Source organism: Lissotriton vulgaris, unplaced genomic scaffold (genome assembly GCF_964263255.1).
Source record: "Lissotriton vulgaris unplaced genomic scaffold, aLisVul1.2 SCAFFOLD_2120, whole genome shotgun sequence".
Classification (NCBI taxonomy): domain Eukaryota; kingdom Metazoa; phylum Chordata; class Amphibia; order Caudata; family Salamandridae; genus Lissotriton; species Lissotriton vulgaris.
The window spans coordinates 39,944-63,697 of NW_028242840.1; the positions used below are offsets into that span (position 1 = coordinate 39,944).

General features: G+C 44.4%; 1 protein-coding gene across 1 annotated transcript in view; it reads right to left on the reverse strand.

Moving 5' to 3' along the window:
* Window positions 1–641: 641 nt before the first annotated feature.
* Window positions 642–23,754, reverse strand: part of LOC147668824 (olfactory receptor 10C1-like) — a 29,860-nt gene continuing 6,747 nt past the window's right edge. The window contains exon 3 of the mRNA XM_086948426.1: window positions 642–1,600. Within this exon, the coding sequence (XP_086804552.1) occupies window positions 642–1,600 (959 nt within the window). The remainder of the gene's footprint in view (window positions 1,601–23,754) is intronic.

Consider the following 23,754-nt stretch of genomic DNA (forward strand, 5'->3'; position numbering starts at 1 on the left):
TTTACTCCAGCCCTTTGGGACAGCCAATCCTCATCCATTTCAATGTGAGAGAAGGCTGGAGCAAAGCCTTTGAATATATTAAATAAATGGCATATCCACTGGCGATCCAATTGCGATCACAATCTTAACAGGCAAACCACATATTTTTATGCCCATGTTGTATAGCCCTGCACCACATTATACCTGCATCAGGTGTAATGTATGCATGATGGGCGTTCCCACACAGGAAAGCCTTATTTAAATGATGCTGTGAAAGCTACAAGATTTCACTGCGCTCCTACTAGGACACCACTGCGTCAAAACCTTACGCCTGTTTAGAGTAGGCATAAGGAGTGACGTCCTCATGCATTGCTGGAGTTCAGTCGTGCTTGAGACACAACACCAGCAATGCATGACTTTTGTGCCAACAGATGCGTCAGAATTTCTGACACATCTGTCAATTCATGTGCCATGGGTCGCTGTATTGTAAATATACATGCACCCATGGTGGCGCAAAAGTCTTGGGTGCAGGGAAACTGGCGCAACTCTCCACTAACGCCGAGAACTGTCTGTTTCTTGTACATCTGCCCCCTATGTCTCTAGCCAATGTCACTGGGAATTACACTTATGGCTGGAAATGTCTTTGCGCGTTATGCTCTTCATCAAAAATCTACTTCCCTGAGTCTTTCAATTCTTCTTTGTAGGGCTCCTTTGACCTCATTGTTCCTCAGAGAATATATAATGGGATTCAAAACTGGGGTTATAAACCCGAAACACACCACAAATATCCTGTCTGTCTTTAAAGAATAAGTCCAAGAGGGGCGCAGGTAGTTCAGCATGGCGGTCCCAAAGAAAAGAGTAACTGATGTCAGGTGAGAGGCGCATGTAGAAAACGCTCGGCGTCTACCATCCTCACTCTGGATTTTAAGGATGGCGGAGATTATGAAAATGTAGGAAAGCACAGTCATCAGGAAGGGTATCACAAGGAATAGAACACTGGCCGAAAACATCATGACGTTATTTACGTAGACATCCGTACACGACAGTTGTAACACAGGGGAAATATCACAGAAATAGTGAGGGATGCTTCTCCAGCAACAAAATGGTGACATGAATATTAGGAAAGTTTGCACCAACTGCAGCACAGTGCAGGTGATCCAAGAAGTGGCAGCAAGCTGAAGGCATCGCCGGTTTGTCATGATTTGTGTGTAGAACAGAGGGCTGCAGATGGCCAAGTAGCGGTCATATGACATGACTAATAAAATGAAGCATTCTGTGGCACCAAACAGAAGGAAAAAATACATCTGCCCAGCACATGCTGCAAGTGAGATGCCCCTGTCCCCAGTCATAAGTCCATATAGCATATTTGGAACAGTTGTTGTTATGAAACCGATCTCCGCAGTGGATAAGTGTTTGAGGAAGAAGTACATAGGGGTGTGTAGTGCAGAGTCAATGTTCACCAGGAGAAGTATGGTGAGGTTCCCCAAAAGTGTGCTCACATAGAGAACCAGGAATGCAAACAGAAGAAAAATCTGCACCTGGTGGGCCAGATCAGAAAACCCAAGGAGGACGAATTCTGTGCAGAAAGTTTGGTTTCTTGAAGCCATTTCCACAGATCCTGCTGAAAATGTAGGAGAAACAACGATGAAACAAAAAGTAGTTGCTGGGTTTTGCTATTATATGTACAATTGATGGGCTGGAATAACATCCCCTACCTAACATTCTGTGAAAAATCAAGCTGTCTTACTCCTTAAAATTTTATGGTTCTGTCTTTGATGTAAAATCCATCAATGACCATGTTCCAAACTATGCAGTATGCAAATCATTACATATGGGATAATGTGCATTATAAGGATATTGCAAAGTAAACATACGAGGCAACAGGTTAAGCACCTTCATAAGATCACTGAACATTGAAGCAATTATCAATATCTCTTTCATATAAACCAGGCTGGAGTTTTAATATTCCTCATGATATGCGGGGTTTAGCCTGCTTTCCTCAGTTGTTTTTTCGGGAATGTCACCATCTCGTTTCAAAGCTTGAAAATGATCCATGAGAACAGACAAAATGCACTTTGTAGTGGTGTTCCTTAACAAATTTTCCAATGTGGCGTCTACATATTTTCACGTTAAAGCTTTGCCTAGGAGCTCCTCCAACGCTCCATCAAAATTAATGGAAATATATGAGTTATCACCAAAGGATCATTAATTATAACTGGGCGCACTTTTGACAGGGGCATCTCTCAAAAGGGGTTTCTGGTGCAAACCGGGAAAGTGCACCCTAGTATCATGAATGTGCTGCCACCAGGGCATCCACAAACTTGTGGCTGCCCTTGTGGCAGCAAGTTAGTGATGCTCACAAGCCCGCTGCATATTTCAAGATGTAGGTAGAAGCCACCTCAAATTTAAAGACGAGACAAAGATCCCCCTACTGCAAGGGCATTAAGTGACTACACCCCCTGCAGAGAGATGTCATTGAGGTCGGTGAGTCTCTCTTCACCCCCTGCAGATTTCTGTCTTCAGGCGGCACACTAATGATGCCCAACCTTATTGTGATGCACTGTCAGTGCTTTTCCTAAGGGTCTTGTCTACTCTGTTGGCCTCTGTACCCCAGTCTGTAATAGGGTGCTGGCACAGTGGCAAAGTGACTCCCTTATTTTCCTATAGCAGCACCCTCTCAGGGTAGGGCTGGTGATACACGTGCACGAACATAATTACTGTGAGACTGTCATCTTTTTGCCCTGATCACCCTCATTTCTTGCCTAAAACTGGTGGTAACTGACTCTTATTGTGTGTTGGCCTCTGCTAACCAGTACCAGGGTAAGTGGTCTGTGAAAAAGTTATATAGTAATTCGGTGTGATTAGAATTGGCATGGCAACCTACCTGTCAGCCCCAAGTATATGGTAGGGCATGTAGGTTTAGAGGCTCAGCAGATTTAATGCTCTTAATTGTGCAATGCTGTGCTGCCTAATGTAATTTTAGGTTTAAAACAGTTTTATTGAAACCAAGCATCTGACATTACATACAAAATAATAATTCTTTATGCAGATATACAAGACCACTCAATCAGTGTTTAGATTACCTCCTCTCCCCCGCACCTTCGCCCTCCCCTTTCCGAACACATAAACAACAATCCAGTATCTACTACAATAAGGAGAAAAATTCTGGTACAACTTTGCACTTCACTGTCTGCTCCCTCTCAGGAGCTCTCTGTATGTGTTGTAAGCAAAAGCAGCTGCAAGTGTTCAGGACAGGTGATTTCAGTAAATCCTTCTGAAAGGAGTCAAAGGAGCGGCTTCCATAGCTTTTGATATGCGTAATTTTGTTGTCTCAATATCAAAGAAAGTCTCTCCATACCCAAGATATGCCAGAGCTTATGTAGCCAAATTAATCTTGTTGGTGACTTCTCTGTTGCCCATGTCACCAATATAGATTGGTGCACTGCCCCCAATGCCAACGCTATGTGCCTATCCCGTCTAGAGCATAAAGGAAATGTGAGTGGGTTAGGGATACCTAGTACTGTGGAGGTGGTAAACCTGGGCAATTGAGTGTCGAAGTGTGTATCTATATTGTGGAATACCTCTCACCAAAATTGCGTCAGCTTAGGACACTCCCTAAGTATGCAAAACAATGTTCCCTGTGTGCCACATCCTTACAGCATCTGCCACTTCATTAAGGGTTCCTCTAGTGTATAGCCTCTCGGGTGTTAGGTACCAGTATGAGATTAACTTTGTCGCTGTCTCAGTACTAGCAGTATTTGATTCAGTGCGTCGTGCTCAGTAGAAAACATATAGCCATTCCCTTGAGGAGAGCAGTCTACACACCTCTTGCTCCCACATAACCTGCAGTTTTTAAATAATTTACACACCTGTCTTCTAAGTTGAGCCTGTCAGCTTGTCGCCAGCTGTGAAGGGTTGCACAAGGAAATCATTTTTTAAGACCTGGACTGTACCGTATATTGTGATTGTGGTATTTCTACGATTTGTAAGTACTTACTTACCCTAACTAATGTACCACATTTCAACAAGTAGTATTACAGAAACAGATGCACAAGCATCTGAGACCCTTTCTATGGTACGGTGGTGCCCTAGGGGCAAACACAACAGGCACTCATGTCAGTTGACCCCCCAGGGAACTATGCAACATTGCACATTTTGCAAAACAAGACTAATAGAAAGTAGTTGTAGAATTGGTTTGCCGGAAAATTCCATTGCTTCTTTTCCTTTATGTTTTTCACAACTTAAGCAATGAAACTTTAGCAATTTTTTAACAGTTGCTAAACTGTGAATTTTTTTTTCAATTTAATACAGATCTTAGTCATTATTTTGGGCATGCCTTAAATATTTGAAGAGTTGCAGCAGTGATATTATCCCGCCTTAGACAATGTTAAAAGAGTGTTTGTCATGAGAACTTTAAAGGCCAATGCTCCATCTAGTTGGAAATATAGCAGCATGTTTTTTCATCGCAAAAGTAAACAACTTAACATTACACAATAACATAAAAAGCAACATTAAAAAGAATTGACACATGATAGGAAACAACAAAGCTGTCAAACTGTGAGAACAACACAATAACATTGCAATAATGTAGCACAAAAGCACAACAGCAAAAAATTGTATAACTCATACCCAATCCACTACAACTAAATTCCACAACAAGGATGCTCGTTTATTGTTGTCACAGGTTACCACCCCCAGTAATCTTCTTTCCTAATATGATGATTATATCTAATCGCGCTAAGCACTGCCTTTCATATAACCAAGGAGATGTGGTAGTGCCAAGTAAAAATGTTTACTTCTCCGACACAGAGTGTTTCAGGTGGCTACCCACCACATTCTCTCATTGTAAAGAAGCTGACACCTGACTTTGGCTGCGAGTTGGACTGGAGACCCAGATTTTAATTGTTCTTCAATGCCAGAAGTATGGGGGACCCCTTCCAATTTTACCAGGAGACTACTGGATGACAGTTATTTTTTGACTCTCAACGGAGTCCAGAACGTTCCCTGAAAGAAATATTCAGAAAATGTGTGTTTTGGCAAATTTTGGGGTTGCAAGGCATTGTGTGTAAGAAAACGTCCTGGGATCCGCGCACAGCATAACACCCTCGATTCCTCTGGTGTCTAGTTTTCCAAAATGTGCAGGTTTGGTAGAGTTCCCTTGGTCCCTAATGAGCTAGGGCCCAAAATCCACAGCTATCCAAGTTGCAAAAAAATGGTTGGTTTTGAATGGAAAAATTCGATCTGTCCATGTTGCATTTTGGACACTTTCCTGCTGCGGGCTGTGTGACCACTTACACAAGCAAGGTGCCATTTTTATTGGTAAACTTGGGAGAATGCTGGATTGTACGAAATGTGTGTCTTCCTGCATATTCCAAAACATTCCCTCGGAAAAATGTGAGAAACATTTGAGAAAAATGTGTGTTTTAGGCAAACTTTGAGGTTTTCGGGCATTGTGGGTAAAGACATGTCATGGAATGGATTGGTGTCACTACAACGCAGGCTATTACAACGCCTGCTGTTACAACGCGATTTTTACATCACATACCACTACAACGCATAGTGCTTTTAGGCGCTGGATAGTGAATTATTTAATTTACTATTCCAACTCCAGTCCCCGTGGATAGAAGGGAAGGTGTTGGATAGTAAATTAAATATATTCCCTATCCTAGAGCACCCCCCAGCGCAATGCGTTGTAATGGTTTGCGTTGTAATGGTTGCGATGTAATGGTAGTGCATTGTAATAAATGCGTTGTAAGTGATGTTCCCCCATGGAATCCACAAGGTGCTCATCACCCCGAAGAAGTGTGCAGTTTGGTATCTTTCCCTGGGTGTCTGAGCTATGGCTCAAATTCCACAGCCACCAACATTCTATAAAAGGGTCAGTTTTTGGGTGGCTTAATTTGATCTGTCCATATTGCATGTTGTTAATATTTGGAAAAAGGGGACCCTATATAATATAGTAGCACTTGCTATACATAGGGAAGAAACAGAGTTAGGAAAGGTCTATAGCAAAGTGACAGACATTGATTAGATAATACAATTTACGTTTTTTTGTAAACAAAAACCTAGAATGAAACAGTATATTAAGTCCACTTGTGTACAGAAACCAATGAGCAAAATAATTTCTGATAGAGCTTTATTGTTTATTGTTGTTGACTATTTTTCTTTTGTTTTCTACTGTTTTTTTTTTTTTAATATATATAGTTTTTATAAGTGATTATGTGTTTAAATTTTATATAGTCTTGAATTAAAAAATACAAAAGAGAAAATACAAAATCAATAGACATGAAACATATATACAGTGATGAAGGCAAAGCGGTAGACACCACTACGCGCGTTTCGGCTCTTGAGCCTTCTTCAGGTGACCGTCTATTGTTAGAGTTTCAAAGAGTCCAGGACTCACAGTTAGGTGTGGCGTGGATATAAAAGGTCAGTCGGTAAAGGCAGCTTCTTAAGATCTTGAGATGTGGAACGATGTAGTCCTATAGCTTGTCATATGATGTTATGACATCAGAGAAAATGAGGTGGTAGAACAGTATAGTGGAGGTAGCTTAGATTCAGATAGTTATTTGTGTTGACATTTGTAGAACCTCCACGAGTATAACTTCCAGTGAGTAGATGGTAAGGTGATGAGAGCAATAGTGAAGGAAACGAGTATTTATCTCCACAAGTTGATAAAATATCCGGAGGCGAGCAATAATGATGTATAATTGTTAGCACGAATATTTTGTATCCACCTAAAGATAAAGTAGAAAAGATGTCCCAGGAGCGGAAAATACTATGGAGGATGATCTGATGTCATAACATCATATGACAAGCTATAGGACTACATCGTTCCACATCTCAAGATCTTAAGAAGCTGCCTTTACCGACTGACCTTTTATATCCACGCCACACCTAACTGTGAGTCCTGGACTCTTTGAAACTCTAACAATAGACGGTCACCTGAAGAAGGCTCAAGAGCCGAAACGCGCGTAGTGGTGTCTACCGCTTTGCCTTCATCACTGTATATATGTTTCATGTCTATTGATTTTGTATTTTCTCTTTTGTATTTTTTAATTCAAGACTATATAAAATTTAAACACATAATCACTTATAAAAACTATATATATTAAAAAAAAAAAAAACAGTAGAAAACAAAAGAAAAATAGTCAACAACAATAAACAATAAAGCTCTATCAGAAATTATTTTGCTCATTGGTTTCTGTACACAAGTGGACTTAATATACTGTTTCATTCTAGGTTTTTGTTTACAAAAAAACGTAAATTGTATTATCTAATCAATGTCTGTCACTTTGCTATAGACCTTTCCTAACTCCATATTGCATGTTGTGCCCTAGTCTGTTGTGGGAACAAAACCCACTCACACATGTGAGATACCTTTTTTATTGAGCTGTGACGGAATGATGGGTAGTTGCAAATTTGTGGACCCAGTATATTCAAAAACTTTCCCTCTTGGAAATGTGATGAAAATGTGTGTCTGTAGACACAGTTTGAGGTTCGTGAGGGATTCTTGGTAGGAAAACCTTGTTAGAACCACACATATCATACTACCCTGGACTCCATCAGGTATCTAGTTTTGAGAAATTTCTGGAGATGGTAGCTTTTACATGTGGACACCGAGGTAGCATCCCAAAATCTGACGCTACCTCCCCATGTGCAGATTGGGTGAAATATGAGATTCCGATCAAATTTGCCACATGAATTACTCTATACCATAAACAATGAAAAAACAATAAAAGGTGTACCTCTGATCCTGGAAAACCTACAAACCCTACATGTCTCTGCAACCAGAAGTGTCTAGCAGAATTCAGAATTTGCTTTACTTCTCAGAAATCTGGCATCACCCATTGGTTTTACACAAGTTTCCTCATAAAACTGGAAATAGTTTGAAAGAACATACATTAGGAAAAACTGGCTACCTCTTAGAAGAAATGCCAAAACTGTGGTAAAAAAAGTTTTGATATAACACTGCATGCATCCGAAAGCTGGAAAGATGGTGATTTTAAGACAGAAGCCTTCAGTTGATGCAATTTTTAGGAAAAAACAGATTTTTTTTACACAGCACTTTTGACCCATCTTCCCCCAAAAAACAAATGTATCTATATTCTGGCTATTTTCCATGGGAATCCACAAACTCCGGGTAACATTAGAATACCTGTAGTATTGAGTAAACAGGAAACAAATTCAGAATAGACACCATATGTGGAAAAAAAAGTTACAGAGGTGTAAGCACAAAGTATACCAAATAGAAAACAAGCATCGGAAATGCAATCTGTCTCGCATTTGTTTGAGTTGAAGCTAGTGGCATTGTAAACGGCAATGTATTTTACTTATGTGTTATGGCGTGTATGTATGTGGTGTATAGTGGTACTATGTGGGTTGGATTGGATTAGTTAGTTGTGTGATTGTGTGGTGTGGAATTGTGTGGTGTGGAGTGGATTTGTGTAGAGGCATATGTGGCATGGAGTGCTTTGGAAATATATGGTTAGCAATTATTTGGCATTCAGTGTAGTAGCATTATGTGGAGTGGGATTCTGTGTTGTGGAGTGGTAAGTAGTGCAGTTTAATTATATGTTGTGCTGTTGAATTTTGTGGCACAATGTGGAATTGTGTGGTGTGGATTGGATATCTGTTATATGCTGTGTAATTGTGTTGTTCAGTTGTAGTATGTGGGTTGGTTTTAAATTATGTTGTGTGGATTGGAAATGTGAGGAGCTGAATTGTTTGGCATGGAACTGTGGGTATAGCTTTGTGTTTTTGGTGGCCAAAAAGAACAAAGAACACATAAGTAGGAGCTAAACATCAGATCTGTGTGTTTTAAAAAAAGGAATGAGTTGGAGCACTTGGCATTGTAAATGTAAATTAAATGTATCTTGCCTATGTGTTTTGGAGTGGAGTCGATGTATGTGGTGTGTACCAATTATGTGGATTGGATTGGACTTTTTAGTTGTGATATTGTGTTTTGGTGATTTGTGTAGTGGAATTATTGTCTGTAATTGTATTATGTGGCTACTAATTATGTTTGTTCAATTGCATGGAATTATATGGAGTGGGACTATGTGTAATGGAGTGTATGTATGTGGAATGGTATTTTGTGTTTTAGTGTGTTATTTAGAGGAGATTAAAGAACACATTAGGTACAATGAACAATACATCTCTTCTAGTTTCCTTGTCCTTACAATGCTGGCAACCTCTTCCTGACTGTTGTAATGCTTGTTTGTTATAGATTTGTTTTGTTATGAATGAAGGGACAGACACAATAGCAGGATGGATATGGAGAAATAGTACCCGAATTACAACACAAACAGTGGACAGAGAGAGTCAATAGATGCCAGATTCTGAGGGCGCACTGAGGTGGTGCTGACTAATGCTGAAAGGGTGCTGAGGATGCGGTGTGCTGCTGCAAATGTGATACTCAGGTGGTGCTGAGTGATGCAGAGGTAGTGGAATGCTGGTGTGGAGGTGCTACTTAGTGTTACTGAGCTGGTGCTGAGAGAAGCTGAGGTGGTGCTGAGTGACGCTGAGGTGGTTTTGAGTGGCGCTGAGTTTGTGCTGTGTTGTGGTGATGCTCTGATGGTGCTCAGGTGGGGCTGCCTGGTTGCTGAATTCTGGCTGAGGAGGGGCTGCATTGGTCGTTTTGCACTGATGCAGAAATGGTGCTGTGCTGATATTTATGTTGCGCTGCGCTGGTGCTGAGGTGGTGCTGCGCTGATGTTGAGTTCGTGGTGGCCTGATAAGGAGGTGATGCTAAGGTGATGATGAGGTGGTGCTGAGTGATTCTGGGGTGCTAGTTCATGCTCAGGTGATGATGCTGCATTGATGCTCAGGAGGTGCTGAGCTGGTTCTCAGGTGGTGTAAGTTATGTTGAGTTGGTGCTGCGCTGATGCTGTGCTGATGTTGAAGTGGTGCTGCATTGGTGCTGAGATGTGGTGGTGCATTGATGTGGAAATTGTGCTGTGCTAAGACTGAGGTGGTGCTGTGCTGGTGCTGAGGTGGAGCAGAGTCATTCTGAGGTAGTGCTGCTGCACTGGTGCTCACTTAGTGAGTTGATGCTCAGTTGGTGCTAAGTGATGCTGATGTGGTGTTGTGTTGAGGTACTGCTGCACTGATGTGGATATGGTGCTGTGCTAATGCAGAGATGGTGCTGCACTGGTGCCTAGGTTGTGCAATACTATTATAACTGTGTTGATGGTGTTGTGTTGCTTCTGAGGTGGTGCTAAGTGATGCCGAGGTGTTGCTGAGTGATGCTGAGGTGCTGCTGAGTGATGCTGTGGTGATGTTGAGTGGTGTTGAGGTATGCTGAGGTGGTGTTGCTGCACTGGTACTGAGGTGGTGCTGAGTAATCCTGAGTTGGTGCTGCGCTGAGGTGATGCTGAAGTGGTGCTTCATGGATCCTGAGTTGCTTCTAAGGTGAGCTGCCCTGGTGGTGGTGCAGTGCAGTGATGCAGAGATTGTGCTGTGCTAATGCTGAGATGGTGCTGTGCTAATGTTGATGTGGTGCTCAACTAGTGCTGAGTTGGTGGTGAGGTGGTGCTGCATTAATGAGGTGTTCAGTTGGTGATGTACTAATACAGAGAATGTGATGAGCTGGTGCTGCACAAAAGCTGACGTGCTGCTGCACTGATGCTGAGAAGATGCTGCACAGGTGGTGTCTCACTGATGCTGAGCTGGTGCTGAGTGATGCTGTGATGTTGCTGAATGATGCTAAGGTGCTGGTGCTGAACTGGTTCTGAGAAGGTGCTTAGGTGGTGCTCAATATGCTGAGTTTGTGCTGTGCTGTGGTGCTGGTGCGCTGATGCTAAAGTGGTGCTGCGTTGGTGCTGAGCTGCTGTTGAGTTAGGCCTGCGTTGGCGGTGTTTCACTGATTCTGAGATGGTGCTGTGCTAAAGCTGAGATGGTGCAATGCTGGAGCTGAGGTGGTACTGTGCTGGTGCTGAGGTGGTGCTGCAATGATGCTGAGTTGGAGCTGCACTGGTGATGGTGAACTGATGAGAAGGTGGTGCTGTACTGATGATGAAGTGGTCCTGAAGTGATGTTGAGGCAAGGCTGAGTGATGTGGCTTCCCTCACCACCACCACCCTTTAACAGTGTCCCTTAAGGCTCCATGACCACTAACGTTCAGATGCATTTAATTAGTTATAAAGCGCTACTCATCCCAGTGTAGGGTGTCAGAGCACCTTCTTTACATCACACACAAATTACACAGAGACAATCAATCATCTGTGTATAAATTTGCGCAATGGAATTGTTACAGAAAACAGAGCACCACAGGGTATAGGAGTCACAAGTCATGGATATTAGTAGGCAGCATTGCTACAGAGTGTTTGGGCCGCAGAAGCACAATCTCAAAATTGAAATAAGAACAGAATAGCTGGGTGTTCTCTTAAATAAAAAGAACCAATATCTGCTCTAATCTATGCTTTGTTCGATGTTAGGATTTTAATTTATAAGCTTCAAGTAACAGAAAAGCAGTAACCCACTGACCTATTTACATTTTATGTACTATATAAGCCTCTGTGCTACCTTGCTATGAGTCACAACGTCTTCCACTAGACAACTCCAATCTTTCCAGCAAGAACATTAATCACTAGAGTTATCCAAAAATTGCTGGAGGCCAGGAACGTGTCAGCGAGTGCTTTTAAAAGCAAATTAAACTTGGAAACATTGCCGCTCTGAAGTCATTATCCTGTGCAATCGAACCGCCCTTCTGCTGGCCCTGCATTCTTGTTTTGCATTTATTAAATATAGTACATTCAAATGCACATTTTACAGGGGACATTCTCCCAGAAGGAAAAAATGTTGGCTTCAGAGCTAAACCAATGAGAGAGACTTCGAACTCAGACATCACCAAGCACAGGTCCAGGAGGGGAGGAAAGAACACAAGCAGCATGCATATTAAAGTAGTATTAAAGTAGCATTTGAAGTTTTGATTTAATGGAACTGAAATAATGCACTGTGTTTAAGTAGTGGTGTAAAGTTTTATATACTTTAGAGCTGCAGTAGCTAAAAGGCAATACTGGCTGCTGCTGGCTTTGGAGCTGGTATCAATGTGGGGAAGAGAAGACAGGAAGGGCAAGGTGAAGAGAGCCAGGGCGGTTTCAAGGCACCTGTTAAAGAGGCAATCAATTCCATTTATAGCCGTGTGGGGCCCAGAGTTGTTGCTGCAGTGTTTTTGTGTCTTTTTCTGGAGGAAATTAAAGGAGGCAGACTTAAAACCACAATAATGAATTGCTTCCATTCCACACAAGCCTGGGAACTGCCTTCAGGAACAAAACAAAAGAATGGCAGCCACATGTAAGGAGCTAGGTGGGTGAATGCCGCAATAAAATGTAAGCAGCCACGTCTGAGCACCCACAGTGTCACACAAGGTTGAAAAGATAATAAAATAGTCCCCCCAGAAGCGGATCAACAGAACACACTATAATGATATTGTACTAAGCCCCTGATCCTTGTATGAAAAAGGAGGGACAAAGAGTCAGGACTGGCCACTAGTAAGCAAGAATGTTTAAAGGACTTTGAAGCAAATAAATGAGAAGCAAGGATTGACATTTGGCCCTCAGAAATATATGTATACTAAATTATGCAAGAGGGAAGTCACATGGCTGTTGGCCCAAAAGACAAGCTTTCATGGAAAAGCCACTTGTAAAGGGCAAATGGGTAACACTTGGGAGAGGGACTGCTCTATTATTCAGTCCGTAGGGCTTGTACTAGGCACAGCAGAGGGGAAAACCAGTTGCCAAACTAGTCTTCCAGGGGCATGTAGCCCCCCTGGTAGCAAGAATGGTGGGCAAAATGGTGCATTCTGGTATGCCCAGATGCCACACTTTGCAGGAAGTGGTCATCCGGTGTGAGGGAACCTGATAGCCCATTGGCTACAAAATGCATCCTGCCACGAGTATGTGCACCACTGGAACCCTGAACTCAGATCTCAACTGAAATGGAAGAAGGACAGACGATGGACTGCCCTGCAACATTGTGGAACCGGTAAAGAAAGGCTGAACAATCGTGGACTGCACTTGCTGCACCTGGTGGCTTGCAAAGAAGAGGGACTGTGCATGCTGTGTCCTGCTCAAGAAGAAGTCATATCCAGAGCGCAGCAACAGCAAAGAGACTTCTGAGACCAGCTGACTGACATCCTGTTCACAGCACAGGGACACAGCAGCTGAAAAAGCCTGCTGGGGTAAGTTGGTAGCCCAAAGTCTTCAAACAGCCACCAACCACAGCTGTGCAGCACCAGGGACCAGGACCCAATGCACACAGTTGCATCCACGTTTGCTGACCCTTGGAGTGTCATCGGAGTGCAGCTGGGACCAGATGAGTTATTGACCCAGGAAGGATTGACCAGTGACTGTGATACTGGGTGACTGGTAGCTCAGTGGCGACTGGACTTCTGCCAGCTCAGCGAAGACTTCAAGGGACATCAACACTGTTAGCAGGGTCACCTCACCCCCTTTGTAGGCTGAGGACTAGTTGTATCAAAACACTTGTCACCGCATGACATTAATAGCATCCTTGAGCAGCTTCAGCATTGTTCATCACTTGCATCAGGACCCTTCTATAGGAAAATCCTGCAAAGGATAAAAGCACCTGGAACTGCCTGAAGATTGCTTCACCTGCTGACATAAGTGATCTTAAGGATCTTGCTGGGCCCCCTGACTGGCTCTCAACTGAAGTTGGTTAACTAAAGTGACTGCATTACAAGTAGACCAAACTTTTTTATGAAAATGTTTCTATTAGGTGTGAAATTTGCTGAATTTGCAAATGCTTGGTCACGTTGAGTGAAATGCTTTGATTTACTATACCTTGTAAATTCTGTATCTATAGAACCCTCCGGTGGATCTTTTTCATTGTGGTGTTTAAATATACTTTTTATGTTGGACATGGCATCTTTGGTGTGGTTTTCCTTTGTCTTTTTGCCTCTGCCTCCTGTATTTTTGCTGTGTGCTGGATATCGTTTTTGCTGGTCTAGATGCTTTGGGCACTGTGTATTCACTGTAGACAGCCACTGGGGAGGTTGAGGTGTGTCCTGCCTTTCCTGGATTAGTCAGATCTGGGATGCAATTAGAACACGGGCTGTATTTAGAGTATGGGGAAGAGATTTCCTTGCACCTGAATGGGCCTGGTCTGCCTTACATATTGCTGTTCGCACCATCTGTTGGGAAGCTGGACCAGAAAGGACAGAACTGGTTTTCATTAAGCACAGAGCCTCTCTGCCACAAGAGAACAAAAAGAAATTAAGTATAAGTATTTGGGCTCAGACCCCAGAATTTATTTTAGAAAATGTCTGGACTCAAAATGAGCCTCTGCTAAGGAGAAGAGCTAGGAAAGATGAAGGAGAAGTTCTGCCCCTTTGCTTTGTGCAGTCTATGGTTGGCTAGCAGTGGCTGTTTCTGCCAGGGAGAGGACAAAGACTTCACTGTGTGATGTTTCCTGCTTGAAGAAGATCGCCAAGGACTTGAGTCAAGACTTCACTGTGTGATGTTTCCTGCTTGAAGAAGATCGCCAAGGACTTGAGGTAGAGCTTGCCTCCTGTTCTGAAGTCTCAGGGACAGAGGGGCATATTATCAAGGGGGTTTATCTCCGCTTTTTTGGCTTTAAAAGCCAAGAAAGCGGAGATAAAATTATCTCCCTATTACCTAGCTGTCGCTAACACCAGTTAGCGACAGCTAGTAGGAGATAGCGACCATCTTGGGCCCCACTTTGCATGTCAGTGATATTTATCACTAATGACATGCAAAGTGGGCGTGCCAAGATGTTAGTGACTGGAAACAGTCGCTAACATCGCTATCTCCTATTACCAACTTTTGGAGATATTCGTGCTAAGCGCGAATATCTCCAAAAGCTAACACCTGCCCTGAGCAGTTCTTAGCCATATTATCCAATGGGAGGTGGATAACATGGCTAAGAGCATTAGCTCGCTCAGGCATCAATATCGCTGACTTTTCAGTGATATTCATGCATTGCGGACGATTTTTATCGCATTTGCGGTAAAACCTTGGTAATATCAAGGTTTATCTGCGATAAAAATCGCTGCAGCTCAGCGATATTTTTTTCACGCTAACCAAGCAATAGGGATAATTATCGCTATTGCTTGGTAATATGCCCCAGAAAGACTTCAACACCAGCTCCCCTGAACTTCCTTGCTGCGAGTTCTGACCAGTGAAGAGTTGCCTTTTCCTGTGTGGGGCCTCTGGTGGTTGTTCCTGCTGCTGGGAGCTGGGAAAAGAGAAGCAACTACAGAAGTGTGACACATCCGCACCAATTTCTGACGTAACGCTGCCATGCGGGAAGAATTCCCATGCATCACCATTTTGCCACTGAAGAAGCCAGACAAAGTGCCTGCCTGCAGCTGTAGCAATCACTTCACACCAAGACTCATGCACAGATCTCTGAAGTCCGAGATCACTGCATAATTCGTAGGCAAGCCCTTCTGTGTAACTGCAAAAACTGATACATCATGGGACTGCTGCTAGAGAGATCAACGCAGCGCCGTCGCAGCCGCATTGAGAACCGATGGATCACCAAATCCCCACTCATCGCACCCGGGCATCAAGTCTACATCCCCAAGACTGCAGTGTGAACTGATGCATCACTTCCTTGCAACTTTGCCCATGACACATCACCTCCTCATCAGTAAGTAACTGGTGCATCACCTCCCCTGTGGGGCAGTAAGGTACCAACGCATCACCTCCTCTGGAGCAAGGAAGTGACTCATCACCTTCCCTGCAGCTGTTCTTGTTTATGATTTTGATGTATCCAAGTTACTTTGTGTTGAAAGTGTCAGATCCATAGTTTTCTATGGACAGGACTGTTTGTACCTTTTAAAATCCATATATTGATAACTGTATGTTGGATTTTTGTCGTTTTGGTCTTGCTTGGTTTAGATAAAGATTACTTATTTTTCTAAACTGTTGTGGTGTACATTTGTAGTGTTTTCACTATATTACTGTATGTGTGCACAAATGTTTTTCACACTGCAAAGCTACCAACTGACTAGGAATTAGGGTCCCTTCTTGTACAAAGATGAAAACCATTGCCATCGAGAGACCCCCATTTCTAATAGTCTATTTTTATAAATTGGTGCCAATTGCCTTGTTGACTCTTCAATTTTTTAGAGGCTGTTTAATTGCTTAACACTTATTCCTTTGAGTAAGCCTTGCTGCTCAGAACCACAGCTACTTATGGTTGAGCTGTAGGTCTGACAAGAGAATTCAAAAGGTTCTAAAGAGGTAGGTAAGTGTTTTACACATTGTGGTGGCACAGTCACAATATATAATACACCGCATTTCCTCCCAGAGAGGGAGACTCAAGTGCCAGAGTGCCCTCCAACTAAGAAGATGAACAGATGCTTTCACTGTTCTTGTCATTAATCGTTGAGAGGAAATGCTTTGAGATGTTTTCTTCTATGACTAGAGCAGCACCAGCAGGGTGCAGATGGATCTAGGGAAGACATGTTTGAGGAGCTTGGGCAGATGGAGGTCCAAGCTTGCATGGAAGTATGTCACTTTGGTGGAACTCTGGAAGAGATAAAGTGGCATCATTTTTGTCAGGCAGAATGAATGACTGGACCGCAGAAGAAAAGTCTGGATATGTAGCCTTTCTATGTGAAGGGGGGCTTGTGAAAATGCTGTCTTTTGTCTAGCGACTGGGTTTAGATGAGGAGCTTGTAGTGTTCTGGGATGGAACCTGTGCATGCATTAAGGTCAATTGCTACTGACTATGAGCTCGGAGAGAGGACTCACGGGTTTCTAAAACGCCTATGGCAGCGACCGCGTCCAATCCGCGCAGAAGGTGCGCCAAAGGTAAGCCCGTCTACGCCCGTCCGCGCCTGGACCGCGCCCAGCGCCATACCCCCTGGCCCCCGTCCCTCCCAGCCCTCCCGCATTACCTACGATGCCGCAACCCTCCTAGCCCTAAACCCCGGTCGCGCCCCCAACTGCGTCCTAGCAGCTCCTGGACACACCCATGGACCTTTCTCCTGCTACTCCTGCAAATTCAGCGGCACCGACAACTACTCCGCTACGACCACTCCACAGACTCCCGACCCCAACCACCTACAATGCATCCTTCTCAACACCCGCTCGGTCCACAGACACGCCATTGACCTATGGAATCTACTAGACACCATCTCTCCAGACGTCGCCTTCCTAACATAAACATGGATGAACGCTTCCTCCGCCCCAGACATCACCATTGCCATCCCTGAAGACTATAAGATCACACGCAAGGACCGTACCGGCCACACAGGAGGAGGAATCGCTATCGTCCATAAGAAATCAATCCGCATCTCAACCAGCTCCGACGCCAACCTCGCCAACTCCGAAAACCTTCACTTCCAAATCCACATCGACCCCAAGACCACACTCAGAGGCACCCTCCTCTACAGACCACCAGGACCCCGCGCAAAATTCAGTGAAGACATCACGGACTTCATCACTCCACACGCGCTCCCCTCCAAAGACGACATCCTTCTGGGAGACCTCAACTTTCACCTTGAAAAGATCAACGACCGCAACACCACCACCCTCTTGGACAACCTCACCAACCTCGGACTTAAACAACTAGTCACTTCCCCCACCCACATCGCAGGTCACACACTCGACCCCATCTTCACCTCCAGCAATCATGCCTCCTTCAGCCACACTACGGATCTCCTCGGGACTGACCACAGCTGCGTTCACTTCACCTACAACAAGCCAAAACCCACCAACCACCTCCAACCAACTCTGCAAAGAAACTGGAACAAAATCACCACCGACCAGATCTCCGCATCGCTCCTTCTAAACACCCCAGCCCACTCTTCTAACCCAAACCAAGCCGCCGCCAACCTCACCCTATGGTTATCCAACACCGCCGACACCTTAGCACCACTGAGAAAACGTCAAAGCAAACCTGGCAGCAAGAAGGCCTCATGGTTCAACGATGATCTTAGTAAGTCCAAGAAACTCTGCCGCTGCCTTGAAAAGGCCTGGAAAAAAGACCCAACCACTAGCACCAAGGACGCCTTCAAAAACGCCACCCGCACTCACCACCAACTAATCCGAAAGGCCAAGAAAACAGCATTCAAGGATCGACTTGACAACAACGCCCACAACAGCAAGGAACTTTTCAACATCGTCAAGGAATTTTCCAATCCCTCGGCCAACTCCAACGACATCACCCCCTCTCAAGCCCTCTGCGACTCCCTAGCCTCATTCTTCCACAACAAGATTGCAGACATCCACAACAGCTTCGACAACCAACCCGGAGACCAACCCATCCAACCATTTGCTGAACATTCTCCCCCCGTGAACACCCTTAACGACTGGAACCCAATCTCCACTGAGGACACAATCCGCCTGATGAATTCCATCCACTCAGGATCCCCCACAGACCCATGTCCTCACCACATCTTCAACAAAGCAGACTCCGTCATAGCACCGCACCTCCGAGACGTCATCAACTGCTCCTTCAACTCCGCCTCCTTCCCGGAAGACTGGAAACACGCTGAACTCACCGCCCTTCTGAAAAAACCCACAGCGGACCCCACCGAACTCAAAAATTACCGCCCCATTTCGCTCCTTCCATTCCCGGCCAAAGTCATCGAGAAAGCTGTCAACAACCAACTCGCCGTCTTCCTCGAAACCAACAAATCCCTCGACTCCTCACAGTCCGGCTTCCGAGCAAAACACAGCACTGAGACCGCCCTCATCGCAGCAACAGACGACATTCGAACTCTACTGGACAATGGAGACACAGTCGCCCTCATCCTCCTCGACCTCTCTGCAGCATTCGACACAGTCTGCCACAGCACCCTTTTACAACGCCTCAATAACATCGGAATACAAGGAAAAGCACTTGAATGGATCACCTCGTTCCTCACCGGAAGAACCCAGAGAGTCCGCCTTCCACCATTCAAATCCGAGGCCACTGAAGTCATCTGTGGCGTACCACAAGGATCCTCACTCAGCCGCACCCTCTTCAACGTATACATGAGCCCCCTCGCGGCCATCGCCCGCCAACACAACCTCAACATCATCTCCTACGCGGATGACACTCAACTGATCCTATCACTCACCAATGACCCCAGCACCGCCAAAACTAACCTACACGAAGGAATGAAAGAAGTTGCCGAATGGATGAAACAAAGCCGTCTGAAATTGAACTCAGACAAAACAGAAGTCCTCATCTTAGGTACATCCCCCTCTGCATGGGACGACTCTTGGTGGCCGGAAGCCCTTGGAAAAGCACCCATCCCGACAGACCACGCACGGAACCTAGGCGTCATCCTGGATTCTTCACTCTCAATGAACAGACAAGTCAGCGCCGTATCCTCATCCTGCTTCAACATTCTTCGCATGCTCAAAAAAACATTTCGCTGGATCCCCACCAAAACAAGGAAAACAGTCACCCATGCTCTGGTCACGAGCCGACTGGACTACGGAAAACCCTCTACGCAGGTACTACCGCTAAACTCCAGAAGAAACTCCAACGAATCCAAAACGCCTCAGCCAGGATCATATTAGACATCCCGCGCAATGAACACATCTCTGGTCACCTGAAAGACCTCCACTGGCTACCCGTCAATAAGAGAATCACTTTCCGACTGCTAACCCACGCACACAAATCACTCTACGACATCGGACCAGAATGCCTCAACTCACGACTGTCCTTCTACACCCCCTCCCGCCATCTACGTTCTTCCAGCCAAGCCCTCGCCACTGTACCTCGCATCAACAAGACCACCATGGGAGGCAGATCCTTCTCATACCTGGCTGCTAAAACATGGAACTCACTCCCCGCTTACCTTCGCCTTACCCAGAACCACCTAGCATTCAGAAAGCAACTTAAAACGTGGATATTTGACAAGTAATCCTCCTCCCCTTTCTAAGTGCCTTGAGACCCTCTGGGTATGTAGTGCGCTATATAAATTCTCTGACTTGACTTGACTTGACTAATCTTGTCAAGCATATTTATTTGGTGCTGCTGAAAAGGGACATGAAGGTGATTCAGGACACATGGGAGTGAAAAGGTGTTTTCTGGACCCAGGCTCTGCCTAGAAATATGGGGACGGGAGCACATAAAGACAGAGGCCATCAACAATGGCAAGCAAAGAGGTAAATATTGAAGTAGTTGTTTTTGAAAGACTAGCAGCATCCGGATATGGAGTAATGTAATATTGGGTCCGAATGGCGTATGGTTTTCAGACAGGATGGTGTTAACAACAGTAAAGTAAAGTAATAGGGATATAGAATAGTGATATTCTAAAACTTTGCAGCTCTCAGTGTCATCTAAAGACAATTGGAGGCTCTGGGCAAGACATACTTTTTCTCTATTAATTCAAGCATCATGATGAAAATCAATTGTAACTAATACAAGAGAGCCTGAGATTGAGAAATAAACAGAGGTTATGGGATTATGGAAACGTTAATTTTCCCAGAATCCCTGGACAAATGCACACTTTGCCCATGACTTAAAATAGTGTGGCAATTCTAACTGGTAAAGAGATCTAGTTGCCTCTTGACCAAAGTTATCATATGTGAAATAAACACAGACAGACAAGGCATGCTTTCTGTTCCCCAGTCTATTAACCACATGGCTGCTGGGCGTTTTCCCCCCCAGTGCTGGAAAATGCCATTTTAGTGGCACTATGACGAGCTCAGCTCGTCATCAGCACACAACACCCGTGGGTGATGACGAGCTGAGCTCGTCATCAGCATCGAAAGGGTTAAAAGGTCTTTCGAAGTGCTTTAAGGTATACCATCGAGACAGAGTCACTCATCCTGTAATGAGCTCACCCCCACTTTATCATTATTCCAGCCAAGCTCCACTTTCTTTGGTGGTAGGTCAGCAAATGGGTTCAGGGCAGATGCTTGGGCTAGAGAGACAGCTTCTTGGTCATGAGAGAAGAGCTCCTCGTAGGGAGCAATGCAAACAGACAAATAGGTAAAATACAAGTCGGTTCACAGGCAGATTTTTAGTTTTGTTGCCAACATTAGGGTCAAGAGGGATAAGCAATATGCAGCTCACAGTTCAGAAAGGACCACAGGTACATGCAAGCTTTAGCTTTAAGATAAGTGAGTCAGTTTGCACAGTACAGGGTTACAAATAAAGGGAATGGAGGACAGTGGACTCTTTGCATGCACTTGTATATAGTTGTTTTTTCTGCTGATTCTAGATATATAATGGCTCATTTTAAGATTTATGCTTGAAAATAATGTATTTATTAGCGGGGATGGTTTTAAAAGTGAAAAGGCAATATTTGCACATCAATCTCCAGCCCCGTGGCAGCTACAAATTGAACAAAGCATTTGTATAACTAATGTAAACGAGGCTAGCAAACAATTTGCACATTTTGGACACAAATGCGTTGTCTTGGTTTTCAGACGTAATATGTTTAACGTCCTATTTTAGGAAGGTCGAATAAACTCGCTATTTTGCACATTAACAGCCAGATTCATCATCGGCATGTTTTGCGAGTCTGTAATAGCGCTACAGCTTCCTTTTTTGCGATTAGCTAATTGCTAATCGCAAATAAGGAATAACTCCCGATTCATTCCTATGGGCCTAAAGGCCCATAGGAATGAATGGGAAGACATATCAATGTGCGAATCGCTATTAGCGATTCGCATTTTGATTTTGCGATTTCAAGGGTGCAGAGGTGTCCAATGGACACCCTGTTGCACCCCTGAAATGTACATGTAGCCTGATGTTTCGCACACACATGTCCAAAGGACATGTCTGTGTGTAACATACCACTTAGAAAAATGCACTAAAGTGCATTTTTCTAAGTTTTCGCTATTTACCACGAAGTTACACTTCACGGTATTTAACAACACAATAAAGTTGTTTATTACTCTTAGATGAACAAGTCAGATTCAGCATTTATTTTCAATTTCTGCCTTCTGTGCAGCAGCCCAAAGCCGATCCCGCAACTTGCAGTTTTCAAAGACCAGAGGCCATATTATCAAAAAAGGGCGATACATTATCGCCGCTTTTATCTGCAGGAAACTGCAGCTAAAGCGGCAATAATGGGTTTGATAATATGCCCTCTGAATTCCCATAGAAGCCCAGGTTAACACCAGAACCTGGGCTTCTATGGGAATTCACAAGGGCATATTATCAAGCCCATTATCGCCGCTTTAGCGGCAGTTTCCTGCCGATAAAAGCGGCGATAATGTATCACCCTTTCATGATACTATGGCCCCAGGTGCCAACCAATGAGGCAGTGTGTCCCTTTGCAGGCTTTTTAAAGTTTTCTGAGCGGTGACTGTGGTATGCAGATACACAGACAGGCGTCTCAAGTGGGAAACATCCTGTTGCTGAGAAGAGCAAACCTATTTCTGCTCGCAGCAGGATTACATGTGATCTGAGTGAAGAGGCTGACTGGGCAGGAAGGTTATGGATCGAACAGGTAGATGAAGCAGAAGTTTTGTGTGACCATGCGCTGCACTAGCAGAACACATTCACCATACTGTCTCACACAACCCTATTCCACAGGGCACCTTCCAAACACAATGAGAGGGCCACCTACAGACTACTATGAGGAGGTGGAGGGAAAAAAGTAGAAGTCAAGATATGAATTTGTAAGGAATAAATGTAGAATAGCACTAAGAAGCATTAAGCAATTAGGTGGGTTATCTGGACTTGCTGGGCATGCGCAAAGTCAAAAGTTCAGTCCAACTGCAATGGAGCATGGGCTGGATACAGAGACCCACTTGGGCCTGGTGAGCCAAAGTACCTTAATCCGGGCTTGTGTTGATGAAGAAGAAGATGGGAGTTGCAGCCAAAGCAATGTGCCTGTGTAGAGCCAGACAGTGGGCAAGGTGAGCTGAGATCCTCCACACAATCACGCTGATTTATCAGTTCCAAGTACAAGGCACTGGATCTAAAGGTGATGCATGGCTACTGCTCCAGCAGCATGCAATGCGTCAATTACGAAGGTGTTGTGCTGTTTCCGAGTACAATGTGCCGTCTCACTTTACGCTTTGCTAAGGATGCGTCATTTCAGATTCTTACAAAGGCAAAGATGTGCTGTCTGCGACTTACGCAAAAGCGAAAATACGCCGGATAAGATGAGGATGTGTGGATTCTGATTAAAGTTGCACATTCAGCCTTACTTCCAAGGGTACATGACTGGGGATGCTAAGGGCAGACTCTCAGGAGGCAGGAGGTTGAAGCCTTTGATATTCCTGAGACTTAGGACAGAAGGCAAGCCTGAAGGCCATGTAGTCACACTGGGTTCATGTGATGCAAGTCCAATCCTTTTCACCCAGCCTGGAGAACAGCAGGCAGCAGGGCAGATCAGCAAGACAAGAGCACAGCAATGCAGTAGTTCAACAGGGCAGTAGTCCAGCAGAATGTCAATCCTTTCAGCAGCACAGCAGCTCTTTTTCCTGGCAAAGTATTTACAGGTCCAGAAGTGTACTGAAGTCACGGTGTCAGAGGTCCAGTACTAATACCCAGTCGTGCCTCCGAAGTGAGGAAGACTTTAAAGAAAGATTTGAAGTACACAGAGATCCCCCCTTCCTGATCTGACCCTAGACTCACTACAGGGGGTATGCAGCCCTTTTGTGGAGAAAGAACTCAGATTCAGGTGTAAGTGACATGCCCTCCCTTCCATTCCACACAGGGTGTCCTATCAGAACGTGGATGGTCCTTCAGGCACACCTAAGCTCCCTTTGTGTGTGGCTGTCTAGAAGGAATGCACAAATCCCAGATTTCACCTACACAGACGTATATTCAGACAGACATTAGGTAGGCTTGTGTTATAATCTAGCAAGTGTTATGCAT